Source organism: Apodemus sylvaticus, chromosome 2 (genome assembly GCF_947179515.1).
Source record: "Apodemus sylvaticus chromosome 2, mApoSyl1.1, whole genome shotgun sequence".
Taxonomy (NCBI): Eukaryota; Metazoa; Chordata; class Mammalia; order Rodentia; family Muridae; genus Apodemus; species Apodemus sylvaticus.
The window spans coordinates 19,079,778-19,098,243 of NC_067473.1; the positions used below are offsets into that span (position 1 = coordinate 19,079,778).

The 18,466-nt window shown below is 39.3% G+C and overlaps 1 protein-coding gene across 4 annotated transcripts in view; it reads right to left on the minus strand.

The window, feature by feature from the left end:
* The window catches only part of LOC127678298 (phosphatidylcholine translocator ABCB4), a 58,920-nt gene that overhangs the window by 26,403 nt on the left and 14,051 nt on the right, over positions 1–18,466 (minus strand). For 2 of the 4 annotated variants that reach the window (XM_052173142.1, XM_052173143.1), the window contains 10 exons: positions 18,016–18,207; positions 16,241–16,412; positions 14,790–14,914; positions 12,288–12,459; positions 9,798–9,911; positions 8,703–8,813; positions 8,116–8,241; positions 4,873–5,076; positions 3,985–4,155; positions 1,656–1,817 (listed from right to left, as the gene is read on the minus strand). In XM_052173142.1, coding sequence (XP_052029102.1) covers positions 1,656–1,817; positions 3,985–4,155; positions 4,873–5,076; positions 8,116–8,241; positions 8,703–8,813; positions 9,798–9,911; positions 12,288–12,459; positions 14,790–14,914; positions 16,241–16,412; positions 18,016–18,207 — 1,549 coding nt within the window. Of the gene's footprint in view, positions 1–1,655; positions 1,818–3,984; positions 4,156–4,872; positions 5,077–8,115; positions 8,242–8,702; positions 8,814–9,797; positions 9,912–12,287; positions 12,460–14,789; positions 14,915–16,240; positions 16,413–18,015; positions 18,208–18,466 lie in introns of those variants that run through there. The other 2 variants (XM_052173145.1, XM_052173144.1) reach the window with 2 other exon arrangements.

The following is an 18,466-nucleotide window of genomic DNA, read 5'->3' on the forward strand; positions in this document are numbered from 1 at the left end:
GAACAAACTTAGGTCTTCATGCTTTTAAGATAAGCAGGGACCAGATGAGCTACAGTCTCAGCTACCAGAGCACTTTTCAACTTGTGGATATGCTCACCATTGCTCTTAAGGATAATTGTCATATGGGTCACCTTAAACATTATCAGCTTTATTAGAAAGATCCAAAGTCCTCCTGTTGTGTTGGGGAAATGGCTCAGCGGTGGGATGTTTGCTTTGCCTAAAAAAGGCCCAAACTAGTTTCAGTCCTTACAACTAAAAAAGAAATGGACTCTCTCAGCTAGTTTGGAGTACGTAGCTCACTGTTGTCAGTCATATTACCCTACTGTGCTCCAGAGCAGTAGTTATTTCTCTCCGTTGCCTGTGCCTCTCTGTACCTGCCAATCCTCTTTTCCCTTACCCTCTCCAGCACTCCCCAGGCTCTACAAACCATCACCCTATTTTCCTCTTCTGTAAGAGCAACATCTTAGCTCACACAGTTTAGTGCCAGGCAGGCATTTGTTTCTTAAATGTATGTTGTAAAAGTATTGTGGGAATGTGTGTGTGCCCAAGCAAACAAGTAAGGCCAGGTGACAAACTCAGACTTTGTTCCTCAGATACTGTCTAGCTTAAAAGCTTACAGTAGGCTTGCTAATCCAAATGCAGGACTGATGCACAGCAGGCTGGGACTTGTCGGAAAACTTAGGGATATGAGGCTATTTTCAAATGTGTGCTTGTCCTAGCAGTGTTTAAATAGAAAACATAAATATTGAAACAAGCTCACTGTTCATCTCTACAGAAACTAAATTATAAGTTATTTGCTAGAGAAAATTAGTTATACAAAGCATATTTCTTATAACTACTTCTGAGTAATTGACATAACAATATTTCATGGTGTGTATCTGGAATGTCAAGGGGGAAAATCTGAGATACACATGTATAAGCCTTTTACAATGTCAAAGCTAGTACACATAGTTTAAGGTTTATGAACAGAGCTAGAGAGATGGCTCGGCAGTTTAGGGCACTGACTGCTCTTCCAGACGTCCTGATTCCCAGCAACAACATGGTGGCTTACGACCATCTGTAATGAAATCCAATGCCCTTTTCAGGTATGTCTAAAGACAGCTACAGCATCCTCACATAAAATAAATAAATAAATCTTCTAAAAAAATAAAGTTTATGAACTAGAGTCCTAGGAAAGTTTTAGGTTATATAGCCTGTAAGTTTGCTAAAATGATAGTGCACAATCTGAGACAAACTAATAATTTTCTAGAGAGGAGAGCAAGCAGTTTTTTAAAACCAATTATTCACCTCCTAAAGCTACAAATGTTGCTACTTGAGCTTTACCAGGTTTGTCTACAAAGCATTTATAAGTTGTACCCCTCCCCCAACTGCTGTAGATCTCTTTCTTCTTCCATTGGTAAGGACCTGTAGTGAACACATTCCCAAGACAATCAATAATTATTGCTCTAATGAGTACATCAACTGTGATTTTTACATTTTGCCTTTCTTCCCCCAAGCTATTCACTCTTCCCCAGGTTCCAACTTACCTGATTTTAATGCCTCATCCTAGTCACGGTTTCCCTGTATGTCATCAGCTATAATCTATTTTAATACCTTAAAGCCTACCCTATCAGCAACCCAGACAACAGAGAAAAACATCTGTGGCGTGCTTCTACCTGCATATTAACAAGTCTGAAGTAGATCCCCTCCTTCTTCATCAGTTCACTGTGACTTCCTTGTTCCACGATGACTCCATCCTCAAACCCAGCGATGACATCTGCATTCCGGACTGTAGACAGTCGGTGAGCTATCACAATGGTGGTTCGGCCTTCTCTGGCCTAAAGTGGAAAAGGACAGATCTGTGGCACACCAGGATTATGGCACTAACACACTAGCAATGAGCAGGCACAATTAAGCCTTGGGCAGATGCTGCTTGCAAGCAGTGGCGATAGAGCCACACTCCATACTTCTGTGTGCTTGGAGCACAGGTACTAACTACTCTTTTTATAAGAGACAAGACACTTCTGAGTTCAGAAGCAGACAGATGGCCAACTCTTTCAATACAAGGGCAGATTACTCTGGAAGCCTATGGTGGTATCTGATACTCAGGAAAGTTAAAGATTTGCCCTGATAAGCATCTTCACATTTGTCTGATGAGCCCTAGCTCTGAGCTGTTGGGTGCACCAGAGACTCTGGCAGAAGCATTTTAGGGAGATCATTGGGAACTGATAGCCTTCTGCAGAACTCCATATTAACATAATTCCAATGGGCTTTAAGGGTGCCTGAGTATCGTTCAAATTAGAACTCAAAAATCCTCAAAATCTCATTCTCTAGAGTAGGGTCAGTTCTGCTGCCTTTTAGACTCTGCCCCATGTGGCTTTTATAAATGCTGAAATCAAACCAGTCCTCTAAGTCATTCGGTGACCTCACATGTTGGTGTAATGGATTTAATGAACATTTAAGCCCTGAGTTATGCCTACCAAATTATTAATGTTATGTCAATAACAGTGGCTACCCTTTCTGGTACTCGTTAGCATCATTTGACCCATAATCTCTTAAGATGATTACCTGTATCACAGACTCGTCATAATTCAGCTTAATTGACCTAAGTAATTAGAATAATAATAATAACTAAAAAAGTAGAAATAATCTAAATGCTCATCATTGAAAATGGTTAACAAATGGGGTATGTCCGTACAATTGAAATCTCACTCAACCATGTAAAGGAATGAAGTTTGATGCCAATCATAACATTGGTGAAGCTTGAAAATTCTGTGCTATATGAAAAAGGCATTAACGAAGGCCAGCAAGATGGCTCAGCATGTAAGGGTGTTTGTGGTTCAAGCCTGGTGATATCATTGGATTCTGGGAACACATGTAGTGGTGGAAGGAAAGAACTGAATCCACAAAGTCATCTTCTGACCTCTGCACAAGTGCTATGTCATATGTACCATATATGTGTGTGTGTCTGTATACACATATATGATATATACATACATCATGCACATATAACAGCAAAAACAACAGCAAAGTATAATTACATTTATATGAAATGTCTAGAACCAGCAAAGTCATAGAGACAGAAGTAGCTTAGTATGTGCACAGGGCTATTGAAAGTGATGCCAGAAGTAGTCAACTAGTTTCTTTTGGGCAATGAAATATTTCTGGAATTAGTATTGATGATTGCATAACCCGATGAGTATACTAAATGCCATCAAATAATACATTTTAAAATGGAATTTTTTCTTTTGTTTTGTTTGGTGATTGTAATCCAGTTTTAATTTTATTTATTTCTGAATTTCAAGTCTTTTAATGAGGAATGGTCATAATCACCCTAAGGAGCAGGTACATTACTTTGATACAATTTAATGAATCATTAACAATTAAGTATACAAATAATGATGTCTTTATTGCCATAAAATAGGTTATTTTGAACTATTTTTAAACCAGAGCAGTGTTTAGGTAATCAGAGTTATGTGTGTGTGCACATATACATACATGTAATACATATATGTATTTATATGTGTTGCCACATATACTGAAATATAAGTATCTGTCTTTTTACTGATTTAACAAGAAAATCCACAAAGAAATAGATTAAAACTTAGAATAAAATACAATACACCCAAGAAAAGGACAGCATGCCATCACTAAAACTTGTTACATAAAAAATACCTAAATTTATAAATTTTTGAAATTAATTTCTTCACATATGTTAGCATATTTTATCAAATAAAACCCATGTGTGCAAGAGAGAGAAAAACACCCGGTTCCTCCCACAAGCCTGGATCTAGGTTCACTGAACCATGGTGGAAGCTAGTGAAGATCATTGACCTCTCTCTGTGATAATGGGACAGGCCGGGAGAAATCAATACATCCTAAGAGACAACCTCATTTGCCCCTTGGGTTTTATTTCTCAATCTAGATTCCCAATGAACTGGCAAAAGTCTGCAAAACAATTTGCTCCCCGCCCCCCACCCTGGGTGTTTACTGCCTTGTACAGACCTTATCCAGAGCGGCCTGCACCTCAGCCTCGCTTTCCGTGTCCAGGGCTGAGGTGGCCTCGTCCAGCAGAAGGATCTTGGGGTTGCGGACCAGGGCCCGGGCAATGGCGATTCTCTGTTTCTGTCCCCCACTCAGCTGTGCCCCTCTCTCACCAACCAGGGTGTCAAATTTCTAAACAGAAAACCCAGAAAAGCTCTCAAAACATATTTATCCAGTTAATTTTACAATGTTGGGGATCAAACTGAGACAGGACCTTCAATATGCTAGAAAAGGCCTCTACCACTGAGCTACATGTCAACCTTCATAAAGCATTTTAAATACAAAAGGAAAGAGCGTTTTGAAGATATAAATGACAACTGAAGCTTTGACTCTTGTAGTATATCATGAAGTGTAACAAATTAACACTGAATTGCAATAATTGCCAACACATATCCTTTATGTTTTTATATTATTTTATTTTTATGTTTTTATATTATTCTATATTACATATAGAATATAGTCTGTGTCTGTGAAGGCTGGATAGTATAGGGGAATTCGAGGGTGGGAAACAGGAGTGGGTGGGTGGTTAGGGTAACACCCTCACAGAAGTAGGGGAGGGGATGTGATGGAGGGGTTCAGGCAGGGGGACTGGGAAAGGGGATAACATTTGAAATGTAAATAAAGAAGAAGAAGAAGAAGAAGAAGAAGAAGAAGAAGAAGAAGAAGAAGAAGAAGAAGAAGAAGAAGAAGAAGAAGAAGAAGAAGAAGAAGAAGAAAGTCTGCAAGCCTTGCCTGAATAATTTAAGGAATTTGCCCAGCAAGGTTTATAAAATTGTAACCCAAAGCTTAGCCTTTGAAACAAGAACTCAGTGCCTTGCATTTCAGTTGTGATTTTACAGGAAGTTCTACCTGCGGCAGTTTCATGATGAAGTCATAGGCGTTGGCCTCTTTGACAGCTTTCTTTATCTCCTCCATCGTTACGTTCCCACGGCCATAGCGGATATTTTCAGCAATCGTGGTAGAGAACAGTACCGGCTCCTGACTCACCACACCAATGATTTCCCTCAGATACCTGACGTTGAAGTCCCGGATGTCCTGCCCGTCAATGCTAATCTGAAAGAAGGAAGGATTTCCTAGTCAATATTTGAAACAACCTGATTTCTAAGGAATGAGGGGTTTTTACTAGTATTGAATTCATTCAGAAGTTAGAAATAACAACTAAACAGTAATGAGCAGGAATAAAATAAAGCAACCACATTTTTCATCACACACACACACACACACACACACACACACACACACACACATTTTTTCAAGACTGGATTATTGGCTATCCACCATATGAAAATGTGGATACATTGGTTAATTGTCATAGTACTAAAACAATGACCCCAAGGCCTCTGTGCGCTCAGGGAAGCACTCTCTCCCAGGGCTGAGCCTCCAGTCCCAGTTTGGTTTTAGGCATGCCACTGTTTTTCATTTCCGATATTAAATTTAAGTTAAAATGTCCCCTTATCTAACTATCCCACATATATCTACATGACATTTTGGTGTTTTGCTTTGCTTAACACACCATAATCTACTTTATCATTTCTTAACTTGATATTTTAATTGTTATAAAAGCAAAGAATCATTAAATTGAAAGACATGATTTAATGTTCCTATGTTAATATCAATTGCTTTACTGTAAATGACTAGAGTTTGCAGAACATCTATTCCTTGATGAACAAAAGCTAAATAAATGACTCTTTATAAATAATTTAATAATAGACAACATCAGCATAAATATATAATACACCTGCTTCATTGTACTTTGTTAGAACTGGGGCACATTGTTCTTGTTTTATAATTAATAGATGTGAAGGAGCAGTTTATCTTTGTAATGCTGATCACATTTTAATGAAGTTTGTTGGCAATTGAATATATACATACATACATACATACATATATACCCACATACACATATACCCACATACACACACATACACACATATATACACACACTTACACATACATATATACCCACATACATATATACCCACATACACACACAAACACATATACATACACATGCTTACACACACATATATACCCACATACACACATCCATGCACACACACATAACCACATACACATATATACATATACATACTTACCCACATACATACATATCCACATCCACATCCACACACATACACATATACACATACATACACACATACCCCCCATATATACTACACATACCCCTTATATACACATGCACATACACACATACACACACATACACACACATGCATACCCACATACACACACATATTCCCCCACATACACACACATAACCCCACACACATATACACACACATACCCCCCACATATACACATACAAACACACACATGCCCACATACACACACATATACCCCCCACATACATATACACACACACACTCTCTTTTTATCCTCAACCTCTACCTTCCTTCCAACACTATCAGCTCTCCCTCCTTTCTACAAATCCTTTCCCTAGTTCATGTCTTTTTGCTGTGTGTTTTTTTTGTTGCTGTTTTGTTTTATTTTTTTCTGAGACAGGGTTTCTCTGTGTAGCCCTGGCTGTCCTGGAACTCACTCTGTAGAATAGGCTGGCCTCAAACTCAGAAATCCACCTGTCTCTGCCTCCCAAGTGCTGGGATTAAAGGCGTGTGCCACCACCGCCCGGCTGCTTTGTTTTTTTTTTAATCTACAGAGTCTAACCAAGACCATCTATGTAACTATGGATCTGAACTGTCTGTTCGAGCCCAGAGGGCTCATGGGAGTAGGGTACAGAAGTAAAGAAATGATTGCCCCTTTTCCAGTATCCACCAAAGCCAATGATTGAAGCTAACCATTTCTCAAAATATGTATTTATCCTTTCTTTTAAACCTTAATTGTTTAAGAATTTCATACTGTGTTTTGCTACACCTAGCCTCTTGTCCAACACCTCCCCCTCCACACGCTCTAACTCTGGGTCCTCATTTAAAATCTCCGTGGAATCCAGCCTGTGTTGATTCATGCTCCTGGATGTAGTCATCCACTGGTGTGTGGAAGGTCTACCAAGGCCCATAAAGAACCATAACTCTCTATTTATTCTCCAATCTTCTGCTTGTTCACGTCCTATAGTACGTAGGGTGGCTTTCATTAATGTCTTAAATACTAATCTGCTAAGTGACGTAGGAAGGCCCAGCACACTGTGAGCAGTTCCACAGAGAAACTGGTCCTGCTACAGAGTGTAGCAGGATCCAGAGGAGAGCCAGAAAGTAAACTTTCTCCCTGACTTCTGCTCCAAGCTCTGGCGTGAGTTTCCGGTCTGACTCAATGATGGGCGGTAGCCTCTAAGCATAAGCCAAATAAACCCTTGCCTCTGCCACGTGGCTTTTGGTTACAGTGTTTGTCAAGGCGGTGGAAAGAAAGCTAAGGCCATTTGTAAAGTTGTGTTTTACAGTTGTTGACTAACATCGGAAAACTCAATGTCCTTAAGTTGGGACAACTGAAGAACATAAACTGTGAGTTACTGTTGTTTACTTAGGATTTCAATAGTGTGATCGTTGTTCTCTATGTAAGAGAATATCCTTCTTTGGAAACGTATTCTGAAGCATATGTTGGTTCAGAATGCATATACAGGAAAGGAGAATAAATCAAGTGGGTCAAAATAAAAGTAATTAGTAGAGCTGGGTGAAGGGTGTGTGTGTTCCCTCCAAAAAAGAACATTCTGACTTATTCTCACACTCTAAGCACCTTCCAGAGACTGAGATTTCTCTGTGCTCTGCTGTTCTTTGTTTTAGATGATCCAAAGTTAAAGAAAATGATCATCTTGCTGTTTTAAGATTTGTGGCTTCTATTACCAGGCTGTTGAGAATAACTATATGGAATTGTTTGGGCAAATCAAACTCATTGGGAGCAACCCTCCTGGTCTTTCTAGATCCTGGTGTTTTCAAGGCTTTTACTTAAAGGCATCTGTCCACCTGCCCAAAAATACATGTTTTTGTCCAGATGCATTGCAGCACTGTGTACTCTTTCCAGAGTCAGACTACTCACACGGGGATTTATTTGTAAGGAAACAGTTTCTAAGGGCCTATTTCTGTCCAACTTCCCACGTTGGGGAACTTGGCTTTTCCCACTTACCGTACCCTCTGTGGGGTCGTAGAGCCTCTGCAGCAGCTGGACAGTTGTGCTTTTCCCACAGCCGCTGTTGCCAACCAGGGCCACCGTCTGTCCACTCTTCACCTTCAGGTTGAGGCCCTTCAAGATCTGCAGAGGAAAGAAAGGAAGAGCACACTTGACATCAAAGCTCCAAGAAAGGAATAATTCAATTCTATTTCAAATTTGGAAAAGAAGCATGAATTAAGAGTTTATCTCCAGAAAACTGGAATACCCAAAACATAATCCACACATCAAATGAGGTACAAGAAGAAAGGAGGAGTGGCCCCTGGTTCTGGAAAGACTCAGTGAAGCAGTATAGGGCAAAACCAGAACAGGGAAGTGGGAAGGGTTCGGTGGGAAAACAGGGGGAGGGATGGGGGCTGATGGGACTTTCGGGGAGTGGGGGTCCAGAAAAGGGGAAATCATTTGAAATGTAAATAAAAAATATATCGAATAAAAAAAAGAGTTTATCTCCAATAGGACAAAGTACATAAATATCAAAGGAAACAGACTCTATTGGGACAATTAGAGATCAACTTAAACTAGGAAGCTAGTGTTGCTGACAATACCTTGATATTAGCCCGAGATGGATAGGAAAAGTGAACATCGCTGAACTCCAGATTTCCTTTGATGCTGTCTGGCTTGTGTCCTCTCTCTGAAAAACTGTCAATTTTAGGGTTCTAAATAAAACAAAATTCAATGACTATTTTATCAAATAAGCAATTGTATGTTTAAGGAATAGGGTGCATTAAATTCTAAAAATAGAGCTTGAAGTAGCATAATCTCCTTCATGTGAGCAAACACACAGAGAACATGTGGAATATGTATACATGTGTGTGCATGCATATATGCATTGTATCTGCATGCATGTTAGCACACAAGTGTATATGCATGTATGTGTGTATACGTGTGTGATTTACTAAAACATTTTTCTGAAAATGCATAGGGAATACTCATTTTATTTCATGCAACACTTTATTTCCAGTCTTTGGTATAGATTCATAAATTTTATAAATGGTCAGTTTTACATGTTTAGAAGAATAACAAAAACATGTTGGATAAGTGCAGTTATTTCTGTCTTTTGTGAAACTTATTTCTTCTTAAACAGTCAATAGAATTGGTCAAGAAGATGGGTTGAATGGTGAGCACAATATTACTTAGGAGCCACGTAAACTTCCAATACATTTAGAATTCTAAATTAGATCTACTTCTATAATTTCAATTTCCAACTTTGAATTTTACTGTGTAAATGCAATGGCATGCTTTAGCATGTAAATCTTTTAATTTTCCATGTAGTCAGTTCAATTTATTCAATATAGTTGATTTAAGATTAGGGAGAAGAGCAAACCTCATAGCAAAACTCACTGTTAATTTGATCCTATACATAATCTCTCTCCCTGCCCACGATACTACATAGAAATCATAATCTGGCTATAACATATAAAGGAGGTAAACACAAAAGGAAGCATCTTTAACCTACACTACAATAATGAACTAATATAAACAGACTCAAGTGAAATCAGTGATTTCATATTGCCAAATAAGCTTGTAGAGTTTCCTGTTGTTACAGTGTATCTTACTAAATAGCTTAATACACTTGATTCAATACTCAGTTATCAACACCCCCCACGACTCCCTCAGCTTTCAGACAATGAAAGACTTACATTATCAATAATGTCAAAGATGACATAGGCCGCTCCTCTTGCATTGGCAAAAGCATCAATACAGGGGGCAGCCTGGCCCACACTGAAAGCTCCAATGAGGATAGAGAAGAAGACCTGAGTGACAGAGTGAGGGACAGAACATCGTCATCTGAGTTAGAGCTTGCTTGAAAGACGATGTATGAAGGACCGGACTTTGGATTTATTGGATACTTAGTTATTGATTGGATATTTTTCTTATTGAAAAATAATATTACATCTTTATGAAACACATTGTGATGATTGGATACATTTATAAAATTAGTGTGATAAGATCCCCAGCATCTTGCTAAAAGTAAAATTGCTCCACTAAAGAGCAAAACTTGTAAAACTAACACAGCATTTCATTATGAGTGTGTTTATTTTTATTTTATTTCCCTTTGTGTGCACCAAAAATAAGTTCTGTTTAGTCTGCCAAACTATGTGTTTCTTTCTTCCCTGTTCATATAGTATTAGTCATAAAGACGTCTGAATCCTACTTCATGAGCTCTGAAGCTAATGCCACCGGAGAAGGCTTCCTCCCGTTAGTGTTTCACTCTGTTCTTTATCACGTTCTCTAACTCTGCAAGAAATTGTACAAAATGTTCAGTAGGAAACACACATATTTTGGCCCCATATGATTTTCCTTTAAAAAGCTAATATAGACTTATGTATATGATCAGCTGAACGAAAGTTTAGCACTTCACTTTATAATTTAAAAACAGGATGTCTTCCTGCCATTCATGATGTTCTGTAACTCATTATAACCTCCACTTTCCACCCCCAGCCTCCTGTGTGCTGGGATTAAAGGTGTGCATTACCATTTCAGGTCAGTTCATCCATTTACAGAACACAAAATTATGATTATGTTCTGCGGCATACAAAACAACACAATTCACATCTGTTTCATTGGAACATAAACTGGTATATAAATCCAATACAGTTTCAGGAAACCAGATCAATAGCACATATAATTTAAGAACGATATAGTCTCCAGAACATATATCTAGGTTCTCTGAAATAACAGTGACATCTGTGTTTACAAAACCCAAATGCCTTCCATTACCTAGCTTTTATCTCAGGACCAATGAGAAAAAATTCTTAATGGAAGTAGATGTTAAAGACATTATTGCAATGAAATCATAGCCCTTTGTGTGGGGGGCTTGCCAGTTTCCCTTTATCTTGAAAGTTACTTTCTGCCCTGCGACACAGACATTCATGTATCCATGCTACAAATGTGGACAAATTCATCATGCAAAGTTAATAGCAAAGGTTAAGGCAACCTCCCTTATTTGTAAAACATCAGGAGGAAATGTGGCAGTGAAAATGTGTTGAGCTGTCACAATGCCAGTCAGAGAAGAAAGGGAACTCAGGAGACTCCGCTGTTTCTGACACCGGCAACCTTCACCCAGGCCTGGTGAGGCCACTGTAAGACACACTGTGAGACTCAAGTTCCAATAAGGACCAAATTATATTTAGAATGTTCATTTTAAAGGGTCAAGTGCAACTTTTGAAACATTTCTGTTTAAATAATTTGTGCTGACCAATCCCAACATGGGAGATGGTTATAAAATGTCACTGGTTTATAGAAAAGATTACCAGAGACCTACATACTATGACCTAAGTTTGGGGAGAGAAAAACATACATATCTGGAAAACGCATACCCCAAATCACCACCAAGTATACATGGATGCTTAGAGTGTAAGTAATTTAAATTTTAAAAGTTTTTATTTTAGTCATTAATATAATTTGAATGTATTATTTTCACAGTCGTGCTATGAGTGTATCTATATTTTCATATAGCCAAATGAACTAACACAAATTTTCTTTTCTATTTTAAAAAGCTTTATGATGTGTGAATTGAATGCTCTTTTACACAATGACCTATCTATAATTATAGATGTAAACTCTCTCCTACAGTTAAACCCAACAAGAGAATAAGGCCGAGATAGCCCTTTTAATTCCAGTCTTTTTAATTCCAATATGTGCAGTTCTAATCATAAATGTTTTCCATTTCATTTCCCTGTGTGTGTATATGTTTTTTCCCAGTGGCCAAACCACATGTTATTATCTTGTCCCCCCTCACCATTGCGACTTGACTTGCATGTTCTCAAAAGTCAACTCTACCCACAGGACAGCAAAGATTAAACCTAAAATCACAACTTTTCCTTCCAAAGGAAGAAAGGTGACAAAAGAGCGGACAGCGGACAGAGAGCTGGCTCAGGGTTAAGAGGGCATGCTGCTCTCACAGGGACCTGAGTTCGGTTCTTTGCACCTATGACAGGGGGCTCACACCTTCCGTAACTCCAGCTCCAGGGGATTCTATGCCTCTGGCTTCCACAGGAACCTTCACTTATACCCTACCCTTCCGCGAAAAACGCCAAATAATACTAAAATAAATCTTAAAAAAAATAAAGACAAGGTAGGTGGAGAAAAATTCCAGATGTCTCATACTTATTAGCAATATTACTTACTGTCATTGCATTTCCAATTGTATATTCTTTCGATATAACCAGAGTGGATCCATACCAGAAGGCCAGTGCATAGGATGCATATATTAACAAGAAGGCAATGCCCATGGAGATGTTGGCCGAGATAGCCTTTTTAATTCCAATCTTTTTGGCATTTTCTAAATGTTTCTGATACCTACCAGAAAATGAAGAGGGAAATGTTATAATGTGAATAACACTTTACAACCTGACCATAGTCACCCCCTATGCAGTATGGGGTTAAAGATGAAAGCCATGAAGGTAAGAGCGTCTTGAGGACTCCAACGTCCTAGGAATTGAGCTGGTTCAGGATTGGCGTTCAGGAGGATAGACCTAAGCCTGCTCCTTACTGGCTTGGCTCACCTCCTTTGAACTCTGTTGTACTAACTAGTGTTCCCATGGCTGTCCCAGAATTGAAGCCTCAGTCCTGGGACACAAAGAATCTTCTTGTCAGAATTAGGTAGAGAAAAAAACAAAACAAAACAAAACCCTAAACCAACCCAGGGGTCTATTCTAGACTCTTTAGTTGTTATAATCTTAACCACAGCCCATATTTTCCTCTCTTAGAAAAGAAAATTTCCCCCCATGTTGCTCTTCTGGATAAGGGACAAAAATTCCACATGTTCTTATATATAAACCATGAGCTTCTTGCTTTGGTCTTTTAAATATTAAGCTGTCATCAATTGCCAACCTACATATAAGGTATAAAGTGGGTCTCACCAGAGACACAGGCCTTTCATCATTTTTTTTTTAATTTCAGTTTCATTGTCTGAGATATGGAGGAAAGAATTCTACTAACTAATGCCTCTTCAGGGAGACAATCATGAGACTGATGGATAATTGTGAAGAGTAGTGAGAGTTGGCAAACTTGATTTTCTTGTTCCTGTTATCTTCATCACTAGAGCATCACCTCTTCTCATTACCATCTTACTTTGGAATAAAATTTTAGTATTTGAATGTTTTAAGCTTACATTGCTGGCTTCCACAAATATATATATATATATATATATATATATATATATATATATATATATATATATATATATCAAACTATTTTTTTTACATCAAGTTAAATCAATTCTATTCTTCCATGCTAGATTCAAACAGTATAGAAATTTCAATGTTGACTCTAAAATGATGGAAAGAAATCGTATGGGTTTACAAAGAAACTCTGAGGGCAGGGAATACCATATAAATTAGAGAATTTCTTTTTATCAAAACTCTCCAGCAATATCACTGCACTTTAGTTCAACCAAATGGGGGCTAGGAATTCACTGGTCGTTGTTTTTTTTTTTTTTTTTTTTTTTTTTTTTTTTTTTTTTATGTGTGCTGCCACACAGGCAGGCTTCTGTAGCCGCCTTTCCGCTTCCAGTTCTTTGGGGAACGTCCCTCTACTGTGAGTGCTACACTCGCAGAGGAGAGCGGCGTCTGAGGAGGCAGCCTGTGTGCCACGGGGCTTCCTGGGGCATGCAGCAGCAGCAAGACTGCCATGCGCCCGGTGGGCACAGTGCTCCAGTGCGAGCGGGCATGCTGTAATTACCTTCACTTGGGAAATGGAGCGGCGTGATTACACCGACATCCTGAGGTCCAACTGAGGGTTAGTATGGTCTGCCTGTGTGGACTATTGTGTACAGGAAGCAGCAGTGAGAAAGACAAAAAAAAGGAAGAAGTTAGAGAACCAGAGACATGTTGGCTTTGAAGAGGGGTGAAGAACAGAAAAAATAGAAAATGAAATGGAAGGGATCGAAGAAGCTTTGCGTTTAATACTGGAAACTCTGTAGAGAATTTTCAGAGACTGTATTTTGGAAAACTGTGGGCATCAAAAATCTCACACATAGAGAAGATGTTTATATGGGGTCATATTTCAATTATATCAGGGGTAATTATTTTAATGAGGAAATTGCTGATTAATATACATGTTTATTTATCCCCAAAATCATTAAGATATACATACTAAACTCATATAGCCCTTTATCGATTGCATCTCAATGAAGTTGCTCTGTTTGTGCTGCTGTGTGGTTTAAGCATTTACCCGTGTCCTCAAACACGTGGCCGTGGAGAAGAGCTTCTAGCACTGAGGCAGAAAGGCAGGTGGGAAGCTCTCTCTTGTTCTTATATAAAGAGACCCACACAACCCGGCAGAAAATCCTGCATTGCCACTAGGAAATCCACGTCTCTGGTTTTTCTCTTCTATATTCCAGTTTGGAACCCTCTGTGTTTCCTTTTAAGCATTTAAAAACATTTTTCTGGCGGGTAAGTCCCTAGGGGTCATCGGGCCTCTAATGGAGTTTGTAGAACACGTCAGGTCGGGAACCTCAAGTCAGAGCCTGACGAGCCATAGCCAGCAGCAGTAAGCGGTGCGTGTAGCGTGCGGGGAGGGGTTACTATTAGGAAGAGACAGAGAGTAGTGAACACACACCACAAAAGCATGAATGAAACGGTATAAAAGTGGATTCTCTGAACCACCAGACAGAGAAACTTCCTGACCTTTCCAGCTCTTTGTCCTGGCCCCCGAAAGCGATCACGGTCCTGATGGCTCCCAGAGCCTCTTCGGCCACCGCCCCTGCTTTTGCATAGGCAGCTAGTTCTTTGTCACTAAATGTGGAGAGTATCTGTGCAGAAGAGAAACAGTCATGGCGTTTGCACGGAGGGAAAGGATAAAAGGCAGCCTGCACGAAGCTTTAATGCACACTTCCCATCTAAACAATGAGTAGAGGTCGCTTTACCTCCTTAAAAGCCAGTCTCAGTGTGTACCGCCTATGTGGGCTGGGGCTGAGCTACGGGGTTCAGCAGGGAAAGGAAAACCAGACAGAAACCTGCAAGTAGTGTATTTGAATCATGTCAAGTTCTCTCTCTCTGTCTCTCTCTCATGCCTTTTATCTGTCAACTATGAATTTAGATAAAATAAAACCTTATACCTTAGAGGATTGATTATACTTTTCCTTTATCAGGTCATAATCTATTGTGTGTGTAACTTGTGCACATTCATGTTAAAGTACACTGTGTAAAAAGAATATTAATAGTGAACATTTTTATTACTACATCTTATTTCAAGTTGAGCATCTGCCTTTCTTAAAGATAGTCTCTCCCTGGCCTGGAGCTCTCGTTAGGCTAGACTAGTTCAACATCCAGCCCCAGGGACCTGCCTGCCTCAGCCTCCCCAACACTGAGTTTACAGACGTGGGGCATCAAACCCAGGGACTTTTCAAAATTTAGAATCTGGGGATCTAACTCAAATCTTCATTCTTACAAGGTAAGTCCTTTATTGGTTGAGTTATCTCCCCAGCTGTACATCACAGTTTTTTAATCATGATGAAAATGGTTCAAACTTTCAAACTTATTAATGGTAATTCTACTAGGAAATAAAATGGTTAAACAAGATGGCACAGGAAAAAAATCTAAAGAAGAGAGATACAAGTGGTTAACTAAGTGACTCTTCACACTCAGATTATTCAAGAATAGCCAGCAAAATTGGGGAACTCTGAAGCTTTGGTTCCAGTTAATCCAATTTTATATGTATGTATTGTACATGTACACAAAATTTGAAGAATGAGATGTAATTGTTATGGTGAGCAATATCCCTACCCCATTTAAATCTTTTATATTTTATGTTTGTTCAATCATTTGGAAGGCTGTTTTTTTAACTTGTGTTTTCTTAAAGAAAAATACAGCCATATATGTCGTTTCATACACTACGTAAGAAGATTTAGTCAAAGAGACAACAATGAAACTAAGAGTTGTGATTAGAACAAGAACTGAAGTGTTTGGACTCTGCAAGACATTACTTTTCATATTAAAGCTCTATGTGAATGAAACATTGCTGGCATGGCTTCCTTCCACTGCCACTGAGCTTGCTCTGAGAAGGCAGCGGACTCTGCGTACACAGAGCAGCTGTCTCTGTGGGTTAGCACACATGACCGTGCGTGGGTTTCACAGACCTTTGCCCAGACCGCTGTAGAGAGCCCCAGGATGGGGCTGATGGCCATGATCACGAGAGTCAACTTCCATCCTCTGATGAAGCCCACTATGAATCCTGCAAAAAACGTGGCTATTGCTTGAAAGAACATTCCAACCTTGTCACCAATTCCTTCACTGATTTTGGAGATGTCACTAAAAAAGATCACACCTAAATGGTTACAGGCAGGAGGTCTTCAGTCAGAAAGGCGAAGTAGACATTTAATAAATGCATAGACAAGAAAAATATGCCCCCCTCCTACTGTAAACCTTTTACAGAGTCTTAGACTCTTGGATATTTTCCTCCGAAATTACTACACAAAGGAAACTCAGGATTAGTTCATGCTTCTAAGAAGTCAATGTCACTGAAGCTGAGTTAATCCTATTACAGAAGCATTAACGTTGTATACATGAGTCAATTTGTTTAAAATAAGGAAATAGGAAAGGTATTATGACAGTAAAGGACATCATAGGTTAAAAAAAGTCCCATTCTTAATTAAACATCATTTATCCACAATATACATATATGCATATATATATATATCACATACCTATATCATTATACATATACAACATATATGTAATTATTTCTCCTGCCTGCCCTCACTCCCTCCTTCCTTTCCTCATTTCTTTTCTCTCTCCTTTCCTCTTTTTAAGACAAGGCCTTTCTATATAGCCAAGGCTTGCTTTGACTCTTTGATCATTTTCTCTGCGCGTTCCATGACTTGGCCCCCTGGAATGCTGGGCTTAGAGCTCTGGGCCATGACAGCTAGTACTTGAAGCTTTCTATGAACACTGTGCAGATGCTTAAAAAAAAAAAGAGAGAAATTCAGATCATCCCATTTAAGAATGTTCCATTGGTAAAGTGTATTCAGATACATCACAATCCCAAAAGTATACGTCATAATCCAAAAGGTCTATACATCAGAATCAACTCCTGGTTCTACATGTCTCAAATATTCTTCCTTTGTGTTCTCACTACCGGTGTGACTGTAGTGTGATCATCTATGGTGTTACTGCAGCTCACACTTTCCCATGGCCGCCATTTCTTCACAGTGAAAGCTAAAGCTTTTGGTAAGGCATGGCGGTCCTAATTGCCTTCATTTTCTCTCCTTTTCTGACCTCCTCTGCTCATGTGCCAGAACGCCAAAGGTACATCCCCTATCTTCCCCCACTGGAACAAAACACCAAGACAGCGCTGCTTGCATTGCTTGCTCATATTCCAAGCTCCTAGGAGGACACTCAGCTTGTAATAGACCCTTAATATTCACTTAGTAAGCGAAGCATCAACGTTTACTAAAGCAAGTCTCTCTGCGATTAAGGCTCATCCATTCAACCATCTTTATTTGAGGTCTAGCAGGTGCTCAGGCCTGTAGCAAGCTTCATGAAAGATAAATGGGCATAAAACATGCACTTAGTCCTCAAATAATGAAGGAGAGAGAGAGAGAGAGAGAGAGAGAGAGAGAAAGACAGACAGACAGACAGAGAGGCGGAGAAAGAGAGACAGAGACAGAGAGACAGAGACACAGAGAGAGACAGAGACAGAGAGAGAGACAGAGAGAGTAATGTAAATGAACAACATTTGAGGCATAAGCTATAGAGACTTCTAGAAATGACTATCAGATATATACTCAATTCATGTCTAATGCTTAAAGTAGTAATCTGCTACTTTAATGTTGCTTCAAAGCTCCCTTCTCTTGTCCATTTTCACACAGCACTTCATTTCCTCATCAAAGTGTGACATTAGCAACATACGTACTCTGTCAGCCGTGTGTTGAGTTCCGTGGTGCCCTGGGTGTCAAACCAGCCCATTTCTTGTCTGAGGACAGCATGAAAAAATTTTTGCCTGATTTTCTTTATTTGTCGGCCGGCTGCCAAAGTCCAGAATGAGACTTGGATATAGGCAGCCACAAGAACTCCACCACCTAGGCCTGAGTAGTAGTATGCATATCTGGAAAATAATTGGGAAGGCACTTTCATTTCTTTGTGTCATTTTGAGACAGGGTCTCCTTGTGTATCTCAGGATTGCTTTGAACTCATTCTGTAGCCCAGACTGAGCCTGGCCTTTGACCCTTCTGCCTCTGCTTCCCAAGGGCTGAGATACCAGGCATGCCATCTAGACAGCTATTTTGTGGGGAAAATTCAGAATTGGAAATCAGTTCAATTTTTTAAATAGATGATAAACATAGAGGGCATTATCACAAATATAA